We start from the raw sequence: 18727 nt of genomic DNA, 5'->3' as shown, positions 1-18727 counted from the left end.
CTGATAATAAACAGAAGATCAAAGTTTTTAGTTTAGGGCCTGAAGATTGCTCAGTGAATAAAGGTGCTTGCTGCCAAACGTAATGACCCAAGTTCAGCCCCAGGACCCACATGGTAAAAGAGAGACCCAAATCCTGTGAATTGGCCTCTGACCTCCACATGTATACCATGGTATTCATACATGTGTACACTTGTGTGCATGCACACACAAAATAAATACATATAAAATAATTTTTAAAAACCTGGATAATTGGAACTATTTTCCTATCACCATTGGCATATGTAATTGATCCAGAAAGATAATGAAAGATTGGGCCAGGAAAAAATAATGTCCACTGGTAAAAGAAGATGGTAAGTTGTCATTTAGTCTAAAGTTTTAGTCTAAAGTTTTAGGATATAACACACACATGTACACACACACACACACACACACACACACACACACACACACACACACACACCTTCTGTGGTAGTTTGAATAGGTTTGGCCCTCATAGACTCATGTGTTTGAATGCTTGGCCCATGAGCAGTGCAGTATTAGAAAGTGTGGCTTTGTTGGAGGAAGTGTGTCACTGTGGGGGTGGGCTTTAAGGTCTCTAAGCTCAAACTGTGTCCAGTGTAGAATTCTAGTCTCCTTCTGGCTGCCTGCAGAAGACAGTCTATTCCTGACTGCCTTTGGATCAAGGTGTAGAACTCTCAGCTCCTCCAGCACCATGTCTGCCTGGATGCTGCCATGCCTCCTGGCATGATGATAATGGATCTGAAAATATAAGCCGGCCCCAATTAAATGTTGTCCTTCATAAAAGTTGCCTCAGTCATGGTGTCTCTTCACAGCAACCCTAACTAAGACAACTTCTTTGAGAATTTTTGAAGAAAAGTGTTCTTCAGGCATCATCATGTCAAAGGGGACCTGGCAGTTTCCAAGTTGCCCTGCTGGCAGAAGCAGAGTGATGCTAGTTGTTCACATTTATTTCAATTACTGCATTACCAAATGGAGTATACACAATTCCAAGTCCGTGCAGACAGTTTACAAGAGACTATTCATTGTTCATCTTTCTGAAATAACTACTTTACTGTGCAATTTGGAAGATAGAAATTTAAGTGATTTTCAAGAACTACCTTCCCCTCAACAAAATGTAGAAGAAAAGACAGAGAATGGAGTGGAGGAAGAAGTGCCTCAGGAAACAAGGCTGCTTTCTGTAGTGTCCTCAACTCCAGTACATGACAGAGGGAGTTTCTTGGGAAATGGCACCCTCGATCAAATCTCTTTCAGTGTGTAATGGTTAGTTACACAATGAAGGACATGTATTAAAGGAACTGATAAGAATTTCTTGGTTCTTGAGATGAAATATGAAGGTACTAAAACTCTTCTAATGGCAGAGGTTGTGCAGCCCTATGCTCCCAGAAGAGTATACTTCCACCTGAGCAGGAAGACAACAAGTTTGAAGCCACCTTGGACTACTTAACAGTACCCTCTTTCAAAAACAGAAAGAAGGGAAACCAGGCATGGTATCATGTGCTTTTGATGCCAGTTCTTGGGAGGCAGAAGCAGGAGAATCTATGATTTCAAGACCAGCCAAGGCTACATAGTAAGAACTCAGCTCAAAAGGGGTTGAGGAGCAGTTAAAAGAAATAATTAACTAAGCCTACAACTTCAAGAATTAGAAAGCAAAGCCAGATGTGTTAGCACATACCTGTAACCCCTGTACTTGGGAGATGCCTCAGAAGTCCAATGTTATCCTTGGCTATATAAAAAGTTTGAGGCCAGCCTGGGCTATATGGGACCATGTCTCAAAACAACAAATTAGAAATCAGGTAAATGCAGTAAACCTGAAGAGAAATGGACGATAGAAGCACTGAAGAGCACAGTATTTCAAAGCATCAGCATCAGTTTTGCATCCATCTAGCTTTAAGACTACAAGAAGTGCTTGCTGACAGGAGCCTAATATGGATGTCTCCTGAGAGGCTCTGCCAGAGCCTTACAGATACAGATGAGGATGCTTGCAGCTAACCATCAGACTGAGCATGGGGACCCCAATGGAGTAGTTAGAGAAAGGACTGAAGGAGCTGAAGGGGTTTGCAATCCCATAGGAAGAACAACATCATCAACCAACTAGACCCCTCTCAGAGCTCCCAGGGACTAAACCACCAACCAAAGAACACACATGGAGGGACCCATGGCTCCATCAGTATTTGTAGCAGAGAATGGCAATATCTGGCATCAATAGGAGGAGAGGCTCTTGGTCCTGTGAAGGCTCATTTCCCCAGTGTAGGGGAATGCCAGGGTAGTGAGGTGGGAGTGGGTGGGTGAGAGGGAGCACCCTCATAGAAGCAGGGGGAAGGGGAAAGGGAGAGGAAGAGGATAGAACTGGGATAGGGGATAACATTTGAAAAGTAAATATATAAAATATCTAATAAAAATAATTGTGCAAAAAAAAAAAGACAACAAAACCGTTATTTTAAATGCATAAAACCACAAGGAAAAGAATCGGTAAAATCTTCAAAACTGAAAGATAGATTTCTACAAATTCATTAAATTGACCTAGAAAGCCACATCCTAACCCAAGAACCTCACCTTGCATGACAGAATGTTTTTAAGTATCAGGCAGTATCAGGAACAAGAAGTTGGGAAATACCTGGGAGACATAACTAGGAATCAGGAAGTTTTTACATCTCCAAAAGTCACATTAGAAACTTGAATACAGAGGTTGGGGATTTAGCTCAGTGGTCGAGCGCTTGCCCAGCAAGTGCAAGGCCCTGGGTTCGGTCCCCAGCTCCGAAAAAAAAAAGAAAGAAAGAAAAAGAAACTTGAATACAGTAGACCAGTGCCATTGAATTTCTAAAGAAAGACTTCCAACCTAGAATTCTATAGTTAATTATACTATCAACAAAATATGGAGAAAAGTATGTAATTCTATATTAAAGTTTTCAAAAGGAGTTTAAATTTAATAAGCTGTTGGTCAGGAACCCTTCTATTAGAAAATTTGTTTCACCAAAAAGAGAACACTACAAAAGGGAAGAAGTCATGGAATTTAAGCTGGGACTGACCCAGGAAGAGAGGTGGAAGCATTCCCTAGGGAAGAAGAGAGAGGACTTCTGAGATGAGAGCTTTATACCATGAAGGCAGCCAGTGTAGAGTGAAGGCTGACCACATCAGACACAGACATTCTGAGAACTCTGCATTTTATTCCCATTCCCCGTGCTGGTAGTGTATCTCCAGAATCTTGTCTGTACTGAGCATGAATGGACCGTGTGCTGACAAAGTTCTTGCTCTCTTCTTCGCCCCCTGCTACCTGGATAACCAATGACATTCATTTCACTCCACTGAAGAATTTTGCTTTGTACTTCTCCTGAGAGCTGAAGATGTGCCGTGGTAAGTTTAGAAAACCACATCAAGTCAGGGATGGTAGTGCATACCTGTAATTGCAGCCCTTGGTAGGCAGAGACAGGAGGATCTGGAATTCAAGATCGTCATCCACTCTGAGTTCCAGGGCTACCCTTAGCTACATGGCTACCTTTGCCTCAAAAAACCCAAAACATAGATAAATACATAAAAATAAATCACATTTACATGCAGATATTTACAGTAAAACAAATCTTTTGAAAATCTGGTATTACCCTTTACAATTTTTTAAAAATAGAAGATTAAAAACTATATATCTGTAGATTTACAGAAAGTAGCCTATAAAAGTCAACACTTGTTCACAATCTAAAAACAAAAGATCTTTCTAATTAGTAGTAAGAGGAATTTTCTTAGGCTATAGATTCTGTAGCATATAAAACACCTAAGATGTGTGTTTTTTCAAATTTTTGTAGTATCTAGAATAAAATAAGATTATTTTATTGTTGCCATTTTACTGAGAATTATGCTGATGGAAGTCCTGTCTAATGTGGTGTTTGAAGATAACACAAGAATATATATAAAAAAAATGTACCCAAAAGACTGAGTGTAATTTATCAATTTTAGGTGTTATAGGCGTCTAGTCAGGATTCCAAAGAACACTCATTTTTTTAAAGATTTACTTTATCAATGTGTACACGTATGTATGTGCATATTAGTGAAGGTGCCCTTGGGTGACAGAGAAGGTATTATATTCCCTTGGAGTTAGAGTGGAAGTTAGCCACTGGATATGAATCCTGGGAATCAAGCTCTAGTCATCTGGAAGAGCACCAGGTACTCTTTTTTTTTTTCTTTTTTCTTTTTTTTGAGCTGGGGACCCGACCTAGGGCCTTGCGCTAAGGCAAGCACTCTACCACTGAGCTAAATCCCCAACCCAGCACCAGGTACTCTTAACCACCGAGCCATCTTTCTAGTGTGAAGTGGGTGGGAAATCACCTCTATATATTAATGGGAATGAATGGAAAGTGAAAATTTTTAATGTACAATTTGCAACATCATGAAATGTTTAGGGTAGAAATAACAAATGTGTGCCTGTTTACTGTGCTAGAGATGGTGGGACCGGGGAGGATGGAGCTGATAAATGAGGCTAAAGTCTCATGCACTAGCCAACTTTATTCAGAGAACCAGGCAATTTATACTCTGACGGTTAAGAAGAGTCACATAGTACAGTGTACAATCACAGGACAAGCTGAGCATGACAACATAAACACATAAACAACAACAGCCAGTTGTAATGAGTGATCCAAGTAAACTCACTCCATCTACTACACCTGGGAGGGCCTCTGAAACATTCCAAGAACAGTGTGTTCTTGAAGAAACTGAGGTCACAAGACTCTTGTCTTGTTTTCTTGGAGTTTTCTCACAAGTACTCAGAATTCTTTTCACCTGATTCCATACTTGGACAGTGTTCCAACATGTGCCAGATTATGCATTGAAACCACAGTTTTTTTGCTGAGACTAAAGGAACTAAATAAATTGAGAAATATACTCCCTTACTGGTTAGAAAAGTCAGTGTCATTAAGGTGTCAGTTTTTCCTAACTTTGTCTGCAGGTTAAGTATAATCACAATCAAAAGTTTTTCAGGCTTTTGGTAAAAAATGTGAAATTTGCTGGGCATAGTGGTGCGTACCTTTCGTCACAGCACTGGGGGAGCAGGCCAGTCTGGTCCACAAAGAGAGTTCTAGGGGCTCCCAGTACTTGGGAGGCAGAGGCAGGTGGATCTCTGTGAGTACAAAGACAGTTTGGTCTACAGAGCACGTTCTAGGACAATCAGGACTACACAAAGAAATCCTGTCTTGAAAAACAAAACAAAACAATAAAAAGAAAGTATAAAGAGAATTCTAGACCAGCTTGGACTACATTATGAGACTTTGTCTCAAAACAAACAAACCGGGCCAGACGCAGAGGTTAAAAACTTTTGCTGCTCTTCCAGAGGACTCAGGTTTAAGTCTATCACTCACATATCGACTCACAATTCCCTGTAACTCCAGTCCCAGAGGATCCAATGTCTTTTTCTGGACTCTGCTAGCACCAGGAACATACATGGTGCATGGGCATACATGTAGGCAAGACACTCATAAGCATAACATAAAAGAATCCTTTTAAAAGAGTGGAGAACTCGATTCCAACGTTCACATAGGACACAAAAGACCAAGAATAGATGGAATGGTTTTTAAAGAGAGCAGCAGCCTTAGAGGACCGGGCCAGAAGTGTGGTAGTGTATGTGCTGACCGTGAACAAGGCCCTGTGTTCAGCACCAAAAAGAGAGGGTGGGGGAGCACTTAAGAGCTTGACTTATTCTACTGTGCCAGGCAAGGCAGTGTTGTACTATAGCTGGTAAGCATAGAGTAGAGAATATCTAAATTAGACTAGCATATCATACTGGCCCGATCCTCCATAAAAATGTGTGGAGGTAACTTAATAGAAAACTAGTCATACTAGTTCTTTTGAAGCATAATGCCTCTTGGTGTGTAGCCCAAACTGATCACAAATTTATGAACCTTCTGCCTTAACCTCCTAGGTACGGGGGTCGCAGGTGTGGGCCACCATGCCTAATCCTGTAAGTGAAGATAGCCTTCAACATATTGTTATATGCCTGCTATGGAAGCATATATGCCTATGTACCCTGTGTTGTCAGTCCATAATAAAAATATAACAGAAGTGAGTTATATCTGTAAATGTTAAAGCTAAAATTATTAAATTCTAGTAGAAGTCTTTACAAACTTTAATTAGGCAAAGATTTATTAGGACACAAACAATAAAGAAAAATGATAAATTTGAGTTTGAAGTTAATTAAAATTAACAAACTTTTGTGAGACTAGGTGGCATGAACAAGAACCCAAGCAGGAGAATAGCTTGACCTATAGTTCAAGGCCATCCTAGGCAATCACAGCAAGAACTGGACTTGAAAAAAAGTACAAGATTGGTTCCTAGAGACCATGTTCAGAAAACAAAGGGCAAATAACAGACTTGGAGAGAATATCTCAAAAATATATATGCAATAGAGGATTCACCAGAATTTATAAAGAATTATTACCACTCAAACAATAAATGCCATATTAAGGAAGATATATGGATAGCAGATAATTACACAAACAATGCCCTTGACTAATTTGGGGGGAAAGTACATAAAAAACACAATGAGATACCACTGTAGTACTAGAGCTGTAACTGAAATGAAAGGGACTGACACACCCGGTGTGCATAGATTCAGAACAACTGGAACCACTTGTATGTGGCTGGTAGAAATGTAAGTTAGGGGGTTGGGGATTTAGCTCAGTGGTAGGGCGCTTGCCTAGGAAGCGCAAGGCCCTGGGTTCGGTCCCCAGCTCCGAAAAAAAGAACCAAAAAAAAAAAAATGTAAGTTAGTACCACCGCTTACCCCCAGTGTCTAAGGGATTGCCCAGTGGTAGCAAATTTGTCTAACATGTTAAAGTCCCTAGTTTCATTCCATAACCGAGAAAGAGAACGGAAGGGTGAGAGATAAGAAAGGGAGAAAAGGGGATAATGCTTGAAGAGTGTCTTGAAAAGCTAAACATTCACCCATACAATTGAGCCATTCCTTTCCCGCCTAGTTATGGAAGAGAAATGAGAGTATTTTTCAACACATTGTCTCAATTAGGAAAGTTCATAGATGCTTTATTTGTAAGAGTCAATAACTGGAAACAAAAATCTATCAACATTAGGAGAGCCAAATAAATTGTGCTATATCCAAGCTGTGGAGTATTAGTAATAAAAAAAAAAGAATGATGTAGTCGTATAAATGACAGAATGAACAAATCAGTACCAAATGAAAGAAGCCATAGAAGAAGGGGAGCACGGAGTGTGATTCCATCCTCAGTCTCCAGCTCCCTCTTTCTCTCCCTCTCCCCTCTTTCCCTCTTACCTTCTGAGATTAGATATGTTATTTTTTTTTATCACAGTAGTAATTGCATGTACCTTCTGCTCATCTGTTTTTGTCTTGAAACAGGTTCTCTCTCCCATAGCCCAGGGTGGCCTCCCACCACTGCGTCTTTCTGACTCAGCCTCCCAAGTCTGAGATTAGAGATGTGAGCCTGGATTTATATGTACATTTTTGAAAATGTATTCAATTCTTAATTGTGTTTATGTAGGTGTGTCTGTGTGTGAGTAGGGGCAGTATCTTCAGAGACCAGAAGAGGGAGTGGAACCCCTGATGATAGACTCACAGGCAGTTATGAGCTGCCTAACGTGTACTGGGAACCAAACTCAGTGTGTGCTCTTAACATTGAGCCTTCTCTGTAGCCCCTAAATGTACTTTATAAATACGTATTTCTAAAGCAGATATGGTGGTGTATGCTTCTAATCCTAGTACATTGGATGCAGAGTTAAAAGGAGGATAGTTAAAAGTTCAAGGTCAGCCTGATCAGCCTAGTGGCAGGCCAGCCAAGGCTACGTAGCAAGACTGTGTCTCAAAAAACCAAATAAATAAGTTGACTTTATTGAAGCTATAAAAAGTGATTAAGCTGCTGTTGACCACCCTTCACCTTCCTTAACAGTGATGTGAAAGAATACCTGCTTTGTAAGTGTATTTACAGTGACAGAGGGATTCCCCACCCAAATACCTCTTTATTACCTCCAAATTCCTTTACTTTTTTCAAAAATAAGCAATACTGCTTTTATTTCCTGCCCCACCATTCTGTGATTCCTGAGAGCAGCATTTTCTTAATGACTGCTTCCCACTGAAATGCTTAGAACTATACCTGACACATTAAGAACTTAGTATATTCTGTGATTTAGGGGTGTGTGTGTGTGTGTGTGTGTGTGTGTGTGTGTGTGTGTGTAAAGTTGTTGGGCAGGCATATTGGATTATCTCGCTTATGTAACAGTCTTGATGGACCATTTTCTCTCAGTACCTTTAAATAGCTAAACATTCAGCAATTATCCAGGCACAATGGTAAACTCCTATAGTCCCAGCTCCTTGGGAGTTTAAAGCAAGAGGAGTGTAGGAGCCCTGACATTGAGACCAGCCTGAAGAACAACCTAGCAGGACACACTTGAAAAGCATCTTTATAAAGTGTGTAATACATGATTGGCAAAAGTGTTACTTACAGGAATAAACCGGTCTGCTCTCAGTCTCCTGAGGACTTTAGTTGCTCATAAAAATGTTGACTTCCTGCTCTCACCTCTGGTCATGATAGACTTTAAGATTGTCATGTTGCTTTTCTTTTCCCCACAGGGTTTATCCGTGGCTCAGAGGACTAGGTTATACATCCTTGACTGTCTTCTTATTGGGATTTTTATTGTGGAATGTAGATAACATCTTTTGTGATTCACTGAGGTAAGATATATTTTCATTTCTAGAAAATAAATATGGAACCATTATATTAAGCAGAGACTTTAATAGGCATGTAGAAACAAGAAGTCTTAAAATGAAATGTTACCAATGTTGACACTGTATAACACAGTAAAATTAAACTCTGGGAATACCTATTTAAATTGTCTGAAAGTTTAAACCTCAGAATATTTTATAATCTTGGGTCTTTTTTTGTATTGTGTGCATCACAAAACTATACAGTTAATCACAGATTTACTCTATCTTCGAAGACCACCTAAGCAAGCTGGCGTGGTAGCACATACCTTTAATCCGAGCACTTGGGAGATAGAAGCAAGCAGATCTCTGTGAGTTCAAGGCCAACTTGGTCTACAAAGTGAGTTTCAGGACAGCCAAGGATATCACACAAAGAGATCCTGTCTCTAAAAAACAAAAACTAACAAACAAAAACAAAAAAGAAAACTACTTAGTTTGCTTCATCAAAAAAACAAGAATGATTTGTAGTTGGCATTTGAAATGCATGTAAAACTTTGTAAGAAAGGTGTCAATCAATAATATTTTGACTATTTGGAAACTCAGAAGTTGAATGACCTAGTCTCTACAGCAAATCAATTACAGGAGGAAAGAAAGAGAGAGGTATAACCTAAGATTAAAAGACATAAGAGAGTGCTGGAGAGATGGCTCAATGGTTAAGAGCACTGACTGCTCTTCCAGAGGTCCTGAGTTCAAATCCCAGCAACCACACAGTGACTCAACCATCTGTAATGAGATCTGATGCCCTCTTGTGGTGTGTCTGAAGACAGCTACAGTGTACTCATATATAATAAATGAATACATCTTTAAAGAAAGAAAAGACGTAAGAGATATGGGAGCTAAGGATATAGCTTATATGATTAAGTGCTTGTCTAGTATGTATGAGATCCTGGGTTGGATCACCACCAAAAACAAAACGAAGGAGTGTAGGGAAGCCACTGATTTACAGCATTATTAGCTTTTTGTGATGTTGATTCACTATGAAAACATAAACAGAAATGTTAAACTCAGTTAATAATTAACTATTTTATACTAAAGGGTTATTACTAATACTTTAGATGTGAAAATAGTATTGTAGCTATGTTTAAAAGATTTTTTCTAGTGACATACACTGAAATATCTAGTGATAAAATATGATACCTAGAATTTTCCTCAATATAATGTGGAGGAGAGACATAGATGAAGGTTCAGATGACATGGATTTAGCATAATTTATTAATTATCGAAGTTGGGTAATAGATATATTTTTATTTTGCTTACTTTTGAGGAGAATGTTTCTGTTTTTGTTGATAATTGGGTTTGATTTTGGTTTTTTTGAGACAGGGTCCCACAGATCAGGTTGGCCTTGAGATCCCTAAGTAACTAAGGATGATCTTGAATTCCTTATCCTTCTGCCTCCATCTCCCAAGTGCTGAGATTACAGATATTACCACCACATGTGGCTCGTACTTTGCATGCCGTTGCACATGTTTGGATTCTCTTTAAGTTACTGTATTAAAAAGTTTCACATAAAATGTGAAATTTTCAGTGTAGCTAAGTAAATATATACTTTGCTTAGAGCTATGTAGTAGGAAACAGTTGTGTAAGTAAATGTAGACAAGTAAAGACATTTCTTGCCTAAACACTAAGATTTAGCTGGATATGGTAGTGCATGCCCCTAATTCCAGTACTCAGTCAGGAGGTTCAGGACGTGAAAGTAGACTGACTGCGTGAAGCCTGGGTGTAGAAAGAAGAAAGTCCGAGACTAAGATCAAGGTGCATGCTTCTGAATTAGAAATATCCAGCATAGTGCCTAGGAGAGTGAAGCCTTTGTACTGAGCGAAGAGTCGTTTCTGGGTCTGATCCACTAACTACAGTTGGGCCTCGGGTTGGCATTCCACAGTGGTATTCTTCTCTATTAAATATTAGTATGATATATATTTCTTTAATCAAAAGAATTTGAGACCCATCTGAACTACTAGGTGTCAACTTGGGAAACTAAATTAATCAAGAATTTTTTTAAGTTCTTGCCATATATAGATTTGCTAATGACTGCTTCCTGAGCTATGAAACCATAGATATTAAGGAATTCGTAGACTGTATAGCGGTATACTGAGGTGAGAGAAAATGCATATGCTCTCTCCTGAGCAGAGAGCAAACTGAACTAGTGTTTCTCAAAGTGTGCTCCAGAAAACAGCTGTGCCAGAGAATAAGCATTACCTAAAAACAATCTCCACGGATTAGTGGTTACCTGGAACAAAATGATAGATTCTACGGTAAGATGTTTCAAAGCCTTTAGTTAATTATATGTATTATAATTAATAAGATGTCAATAAATTGTTTTCTATGTTAATTTGAGTCATTTCTTCTTAAGTTCATGGAAATATATTATTCGTTCCACAAAATACTTTTAGAAAACAGTACAGCAAATATAAAGAAATTAAGTAATTGTCACATTTTAGAGTATCTCAAAATGTAATATTGTCATGTATATCTTCATTGTAATATTGTGGTTTCCTCCTTCTCCACACAGGAACTTTCGAAAGACAGTGCCCCCTATCCTAGGTGTTGCAACGCAGTTTCATGCATGGTGGCATATTCTAACTGGCCTGGGCTCTTATCTCCACATCCTTTTCAGGTAGGAAACAAAAGCTTTTGAACCTAGTACTGGAAGAATTTGTTTTGGGTTTTTTGTTTGTTTGTTTGTTTTGACTTTACACTTTAAGTAGGAAGGTGTAAATATAAAATAGTAGAGACAGAATCGGGATTTATAGTTCATTGTTGCCTGGAAACCCTCTGACTTCTGCACACATATGACACACACGAGTAAACACACATACGAATATCCCCGGTACATTTGATTTAATTTTTTTTTTAAAATGGGAAAGGTTAAGAGATCAGAAAAAGAAAAAGCAAGCTGAGCACACTGGCACGTGTCTGTGGTCGCAATCCCGGGGAAGTAGGGGCTGGATGATCGGGAGTTGGAAGTTGAGAGGTCATTCTCAGCTGTACATAGTGAGTTTGAGAGCAGCCTTGTTCATATAATTACCTGTCTCAAAACAACAGCAGCAAGAGAGTTCCTATTATTTGAAGTTTGAAATAAAATTAGATAAATGTAAGAAGGGAGATTTTAAAATAAAAATATAAAAGCTTTATAAAAATAAGGTAAAGCAAAAGTATATATTATAGTAGAAAGGAGAGAAAAGGGAAATACAGAGGCAAAAAAGGCTCTAGGCGTGTAGCCCAGTAGGTGGATACTCACTTAGCAGCACAGAGCCTCGGGCTCTGTCCCCAGCACCACACAAAATGGGCATCGTAGCAGTCAAAGATAGAAGCAGGATGATCAGAAGTTCAGTCATCCTCACCTACATAATGAATTTCAGGCCAGCCTGAACTACATATGACCCTTCCTCAAAATAAGAAAAGGAGGATAAGGAGTTTGCTTTTTAAAATATATGTGTAGTGAAGTGGAAATAGTACTAAAGTGAAGCAAAAAGAAAAAGGAGGGTGCAGAGGCAGAAAAAACAAGAAAGAGAAACAGAGCAAGCCTTGGAACTGCTTCTTTCTTTGTTCTCAAAACGTGGAGATAGTTTGTAATAGACACAGGTCAGGGTGCCTACTTCCACTTGCAGACACTCATCTTTGCTATGGTTTATGCTGGTGAGCAGCCTGCAGTGGACAAGTGTCCAAGGTTCACTAGACCTGTCTTCACTTTAGTGGCTTCTTTGTGTACCCTGAGTCTCGGCTTGCCACACTTAGCTTTGTCGTCAGCCCATGGGCTGAGCAGGTTCTCTGGAGACTCCCAGTATTGCATCCGTGAAGTGGATAATGTTCCCACTTTGTAGATTATGATGACCTGAAATTCACTAAGTGTCCAGGTTGGCCTCAAGTCAAGGCCCTCCTGCTTTCCTCTAAATACTGGGATTATAGGCAAATGCCATCATGTCCACTGTAGACTTTCTTTTGCATTAATGTCAGTCTAGACTGTACTAACAAACTTTCTGCTAAAGCAATTGTTTTCATTTTTGTTGAATGAATACCTAAAAATATCAGAAATTAACAAGTCCAAAGTCTTGCAGCTAGCAAATGTCCAGGTAACATCTAAACTGCCATGTGCTGCAGTTCCAGACTTAGTGCAGGGAAGTGTAGCATAGCCATAGTCAATTTTATAAATCTAACTAGTAGGTTCTTTAGACCTTTGCATTCTTCTTGAAATTCTAGGAAAGTAGGCTTTCTATATGTTGTCACAATATTTTGTTACTATATATATTATATATATTATGTATATAGTATACTATATATACTAATATTTTGTTACAAATATATTTAGTAGTGTAGTATACATAAAACTCCTTATTGTGTATGTTACAGACAATCTAGTGACTTTCAGGGACAAATTCAGCAATGTTTGCCATTTGCACTACTTTACAGATCTAACTAATCCCACCTCCAGCAGAGTGGCTCACTCTAATGAAACTGTTACCTCTCTGGGTTTTTCATATTTTTTTTAATTAAGGTTTACAGCTGCATTTTTCAAAGATGGAATTGTGATCCCAACCACCTAGAGCTTATTTTCCATGCTTGATTCTAAACTACAAACATCCTGAAGTTATAGTCTATGAGTTGATTTGTCTGAGAAGCTTTCCCACTTTTCTTTCAGTTTATATACAAGAACACTTTACCTGAGGTACAGGCCAAAAGTGAAGGTAAGCGTGTTGTAAAGTATTAAAGGGGAGGGTGGCGGTAGTCTTGAGAAGCTCAAATGGATGAAGAAACAACAGGAGTGCTGGAGCAGTAGAGGGGCAGCACAGACACCAAATCTGAAATGTTCGTTATCCATTTGCTGCCCGTGATCTTAGACAAGTCTCTTCTTTAGGCCTGCGTTACCTCAACAGAATGGAGCTGTTAAGCACAACCTTGCAGCATTAATTTTAGAATTGAAGATTAAGGGGGGTGGAGAGATGGTAAAGCATACCCTGCTCCTTCAGAGACCCAAGATCCATTCCAGCACTATACCAGGTGACACACACACGCGTGCACACACACACCCTCTTCTGGCTTCCACAAGCACTTCATTATATACACACTCTTGTGCACACATACTCACACAACAAAAATTTCTTTAAGATTACAGACTAAATAGCTACTTCCATGTTTGGCCAAGTAGACGCTTAGTCTATTTAAATACGCTAAGTGGAAGTAGGCTTTGAAACCTTATGCAAGCCAGGAAGGTGGTTGCTATGTTCAGGGTACTAACACTAACAAGCCTAACATTTTTTTTAGCCCAGACCCCTAGGGATTTCTCTCCCTCATTTTTTTCAGGCATAGAATAATGTCGTTCTCTCATTTTGTCCTCACTTGTTTCCACAGTTTCTCTTTGGAATCTGGCCCATGGTCATGTTTGAACCTCAGAGGAAGCACTGATGAATTAATTATTCTACCAAGAAAACAAAAAGCACTTACTGTATGTAGTTCTGGCAAGATGGTCAAGAAATCTCCAAAGACTTGCGCATTCGAAGACACCATGCCCATCACAAGAGATGAATGACTCAGTCACAGAGAATGGGCGATTGGTCTGTTGGGTGTTTAGCTCCTGGCTTTATCTCGTTTGTCCTGGACCTAAGATGCTTAGAGAGAAACAGATAGTGTATATTTATATTCTGGAATGGTGGAGAAGTTGGACTTTTCTTAACAGGTTAACAGTTTGTGCTGGTCATTCATGGAAAATTAATATTTTTTCTTTTCTTTTTTCTATTTTTTTATGAGTTGCATGTTAATTGTACCTTTATTAATTTTTGATTAAATATTGAACAGAGTCATTAAGTACTGGCAAGATCCCATATCCAGATGGTCGACTGTGAGCCAGCACTTAGCCGTGTCAACTTTGACTCACATTATCACATTAACTTCGCAGATGACTTTCCAGTAATAAAAAGAAAAGGTGTGGGACTCTAGGTAGCTCCTCGCTATCTGCCTTGGTGCTAGCTGGAGTCTTGTAAGCAAACTCTGACCTGCCAGTGAGTAGGCTCTGTTCTCATCACATCCAAGAATTTGTCTTGGGCTCTGTGGCCCACTGCCATTCGAAGGGATGGGCCATCTAACACCCCTTCAGAAGTTTTCCCACAGCACCAGTTAAAGGCTGCTGTTTTGCTTTCTTTAATCTTCAACTTATTATTATTGTTGTGTCTAGCTAATTGAACTGGTAATCTTATGACAGCACAGTTTAATTGACTTTATCAGGGAAAGTTGTATGTTTTTTACTCTTTGCATTATGCAGTATGCATAGTGAAGCAAATAGTTCTACTTTGGATTTGAGTGCATATGAAATTGAATTGATTGTCACCAACAGTAAATGAAAGATCACATGTTATGTCTGTTGATTGCATCCTGAACTATGGCTTCAAAAGAAAAGTAGGGGTTTTTCTCATGTAAAATGGGTTTTAAAAAATTCTCATCCTTTCAATATTCACTAACTAACTTTACCCTGGCAGGGTGATGCACACCTTTAATCCCAGCACTTCAAAGGCAGAGATGAGCAGATCTCTGTGAGTTTAAGGCCAGCCTGGCCTACATAGTTCCAGGACAGGCAGGGATACATAGTGAAACTATTTCCAAAAAAAGTGTTTGGTTCATTAGGTAGCCTTGGTATATTTATAAAACCTTCACCCTCTGGCCTTAGTGTTTTAAAGCCCAAGTACCAGTTTCCTTCCTTTACATCTCAGATGGCATTAAACAAACATGCCTTTATAAAAGCAAGACATGCCAACACATAAACCTAAGTAAGAGAACCTTAGTTGTCTTTTGATTATAGGCGTGGATCAGGGTCTAGAGCACATCAACTGAGTTTCCCAGTTTCTTGTGTTCTGGAACAAGAACTGGACCAGGGACACATGGATGGTGATGACAATAGAGACCTTTTGTTAGAAAGAAAGAAAAATACGCCCCAGAATGAGAGTGTGCCCAAGGACTAGGAAAGTCTAAGTCTGAAAAGCCTTGGACCAAGGTCTCTGCTCTTTATAGGACCTCCATCTTTTCTAGCAAGTAGGGAAGGCAGGGCTTTGTTTTTAAAGCATGCAGTTTTGTTATGCATAGATCTGTTGGAGAGGTTTCCAGTCTTCCTTTGGGATTGGTTTTTGTTTATTTGCCTCTAGAATTTCCTATTCTTCTACCTCACTCTACCCCATCCTCAGAGCTGTGGTTCCAAAAATCCCTTTGAGGTACTAAAGGATGATAATCTGTTTTGTATAATTTCCATGTTAATGAGGGATGTAGTCTTTGCCAAAGAGAGACCGAAGCTCAACTCCTATTTTATCCAGTGGTTGGAGAGGAGGCTTTGGAGTTTTTGTTTTGGGAGTTGGCTTAAATCCTTGTATCATAATGATAAATTGTACATGGTTTCTTAAAAATGTAAGAATTTTGGCATGGTTTAGCATTTAAGAGCACCAATTGCGGGGTTGGAGATTTAGCTCAGTGGTAGAGCGCTTGCCTAGCGAGCGCTTGCCTAGCAAGCGCAAGGCCCTGGGTTCGGTCCCCAGCTCCGAAAAAAAAAGAAAAGAAAAAAAAAAAAAAGAGCACCAATTGCCCTTGCAGGAACCTTGAGTCTGATTCTTAGCACCTACATGGTAGCTCACAACCATCCGAAACTGTAGCTTCTAAGGATGTCACAACTTTTTCTGACATACGCAGGCACCAGACATGCACACGATACACATACAGATGTAAGAAAAACATCCATATACCTAAAATAAATACATTTTTTAAAAAATTGTCAATGCAAGAATAATATGATTATTTCAACCATTAGTCCCAGAAAGGACCAGAGTCAGGCAACCCATAGCTATGCTTATGTAGATATGGTCCTTTAGACTGTTAAAACAAGAACCCAAACAAAACAAAATCCACAAACAAAAACCAAACTGATTATGGCAAGATACAAAAAGAACAATTTGTAGAAAAAAAATGCAGTACTGGAATCTATTAAGGAGAAGGAAGTGTGGGATTGTGACCATAGAGTACCAACAGTGCCAAAAGAAAAAATGGAAAACCAAAGCATACGGTTATAAGTACTGATAGTTACTTTGCCTTTAAGAAGTTAAAGCATCCTGTTATTGTCTAAAGAGATCCTTTAAATCCTTCAGCCTTTTAATGTAGGTAGCCTGTCTTTAAGATATTCTTGAGACTATGGACTTGGGTCTGTGGACACTGGTGCACCTCCTTAGAAGGACCTCCAACAGGTTTATATCCTGTCTCCAAACAGCTAGTGTCCTTCTTTAGCCAACTAGTATCCTGTCAGAACAGTATATTGTCTCTGCCCAGGATCTCAGAGAAATAAGATTTTAGCAATGTGCTAAGTTGTAACCAAAATAAGGAAGACTTTTCCTTTTTGGTAAGACTTCATAGTAAGTCCTTTTTTATTACATACAGAGTAAGTATAACCAGTTTGATGTTACTGCTTGATGGTATTGTAAATTCCTATAATTTTCATTATGGAAAAGAAGTTCAACTTAAAGATCTTTGGCAAATATAACCACCATTCTAGATGTATCTCGGCTTTACCAGAAATCTTATCTCCATCACTTGTACACAGGAACACTACTATAAAAGGAATCAGTCCAACAGAAGAATTCTTAACACAACATTCAGAGCATTGGATCAACATAAAGCATTTTGATGCTGTTTTATTTTTGTTACCCTTGACTTTGAAAAAATGAAATAAAATTTTAATCTTTCACAGAACTGGTTTTGGAAGAAAAATCTTTACCAAAATCTATATGTTCCTTGTAAGATTTAGTAGCTTAATGAAGCTTTTATGATGTGACACCAAAGAATGCTCGTTGTCTTATGTACATAAGTAGCATTTTAAGTTCTCATAAAATATATGAGAAGCAAAAATATTTTAATAAATTTCAGGGACTTAAGAGTACCTACATTTATTATAAGGCAGTGTGTTTTGTCAGGCCTTTTACTATATCTCTCAGACATGCATATTCATTTACATGTTTTAAAATAGGCATGGCAATGGGGTGGAGTGATAGATCAGCAATAAGGAGCATTTGTTGTACTTGCAGAGAACCTGGGTTCAATTCCCAGCACCCAAAGGTGACTCACGACCATTATAACTCTGGTTCCAGGGGATCCAGTGCCTTCTTCTGACCTCTGAAGGTACAGTTATACATAGTGCACACATGTACATACAGACAAGACACTGGTGCACATGATATAGACACTTAAAAAATGAAGCATGCAAAGAAAAACACACAGTAAGGTGTTTTTTTTAATGTTTGAATGAAATGGCCACAGACTTGTCATTTCTGAATACAAAATGACAATGATTGATGATGTCATGAAACAGTTACAATGAGCAGACACGACACAGAGTAGGCTATACCCATCCAGTAGAATTAGAACTACCTCGGTGAGACAGAAGAAAGGGCTGTGAGAGGAGGAAGACTCGAGGAAAGCTGTTAGGTGGACTGGGGAGTTTAGAATGCAGTCTCTTTTCTCTTTAGGTTTTATTTAAATCAGATGGCAGTAGTTCTTTGACAGAGAGCAGTTAGGGCAGAAAGCACAGCCTGAGAATGCTTAGGTTTTTATTTCTTTAGAATCTGTCTTTAGTTTTTTATACAATCTTAAAACTTTTTATTAATATTTTACTCATTTTTAACATTTCTTTATCCTTGATGTAGTTTTTAAACTCTTATTAATTAATTATAAGTTAAAACTTCAGTTTAAAAAAAAAACTTCAGTTTTTCTTTTGATGTTTTAAAATATTAGTTAAAGTAGGCTATCCATTTGTGATTTTTAATTCTTGTTGCCCAGGTTTTCTAATTTCATTGGCAGGGAGGTAGGGGTAGGAATCAAGTAGTCCCTATTATAGGAAGCATAAAATCAAATTATCTATAGTTATATTTATTTAATTTTTGAAGTATTTGTAAGTTGAATTTGCATAGTTACCAAACAAAACCATCTGGGATACCAAATGACAACTTTTCAAATATTCTGTAAATTAGACACTAGAGGAGT

The 18727-nt window shown here is 38.6% G+C and overlaps 1 protein-coding gene across 3 annotated transcripts in view; it reads left to right on the top strand.

Annotated features, from left to right (window-relative positions):
* The window catches only part of Acer3 (alkaline ceramidase 3), an 88646-nt gene extending 71206 nt beyond the window's left edge, over window positions 1–17440 (top strand). For all 3 annotated transcript variants that reach the window (XM_032892983.1, XM_032892984.1, XM_032892985.1), the window contains 4 exons: window positions 8597–8698; window positions 11238–11342; window positions 13365–13410; window positions 14075–17440. In XM_032892983.1, the coding sequence (XP_032748874.1) occupies window positions 8597–8698; window positions 11238–11342; window positions 13365–13410; window positions 14075–14128 (307 nt within the window). In that variant the 3' untranslated portion in view covers window positions 14129–17440. The remainder of the gene's footprint in view (window positions 1–8596; window positions 8699–11237; window positions 11343–13364; window positions 13411–14074) is intronic.
* The last annotated feature ends 1287 nt before the right edge of the window (window positions 17441–18727 follow it).

This window comes from Rattus rattus, chromosome 2, assembly GCF_011064425.1.
Source record: "Rattus rattus isolate New Zealand chromosome 2, Rrattus_CSIRO_v1, whole genome shotgun sequence".
Lineage (NCBI taxonomy): Eukaryota > Metazoa > Chordata > Mammalia > Rodentia > Muridae > Rattus > Rattus rattus.
The sequence above is the reverse complement of the archived record's forward strand: the minus strand, read 5'-3'. Positions and strand labels throughout refer to the sequence as shown.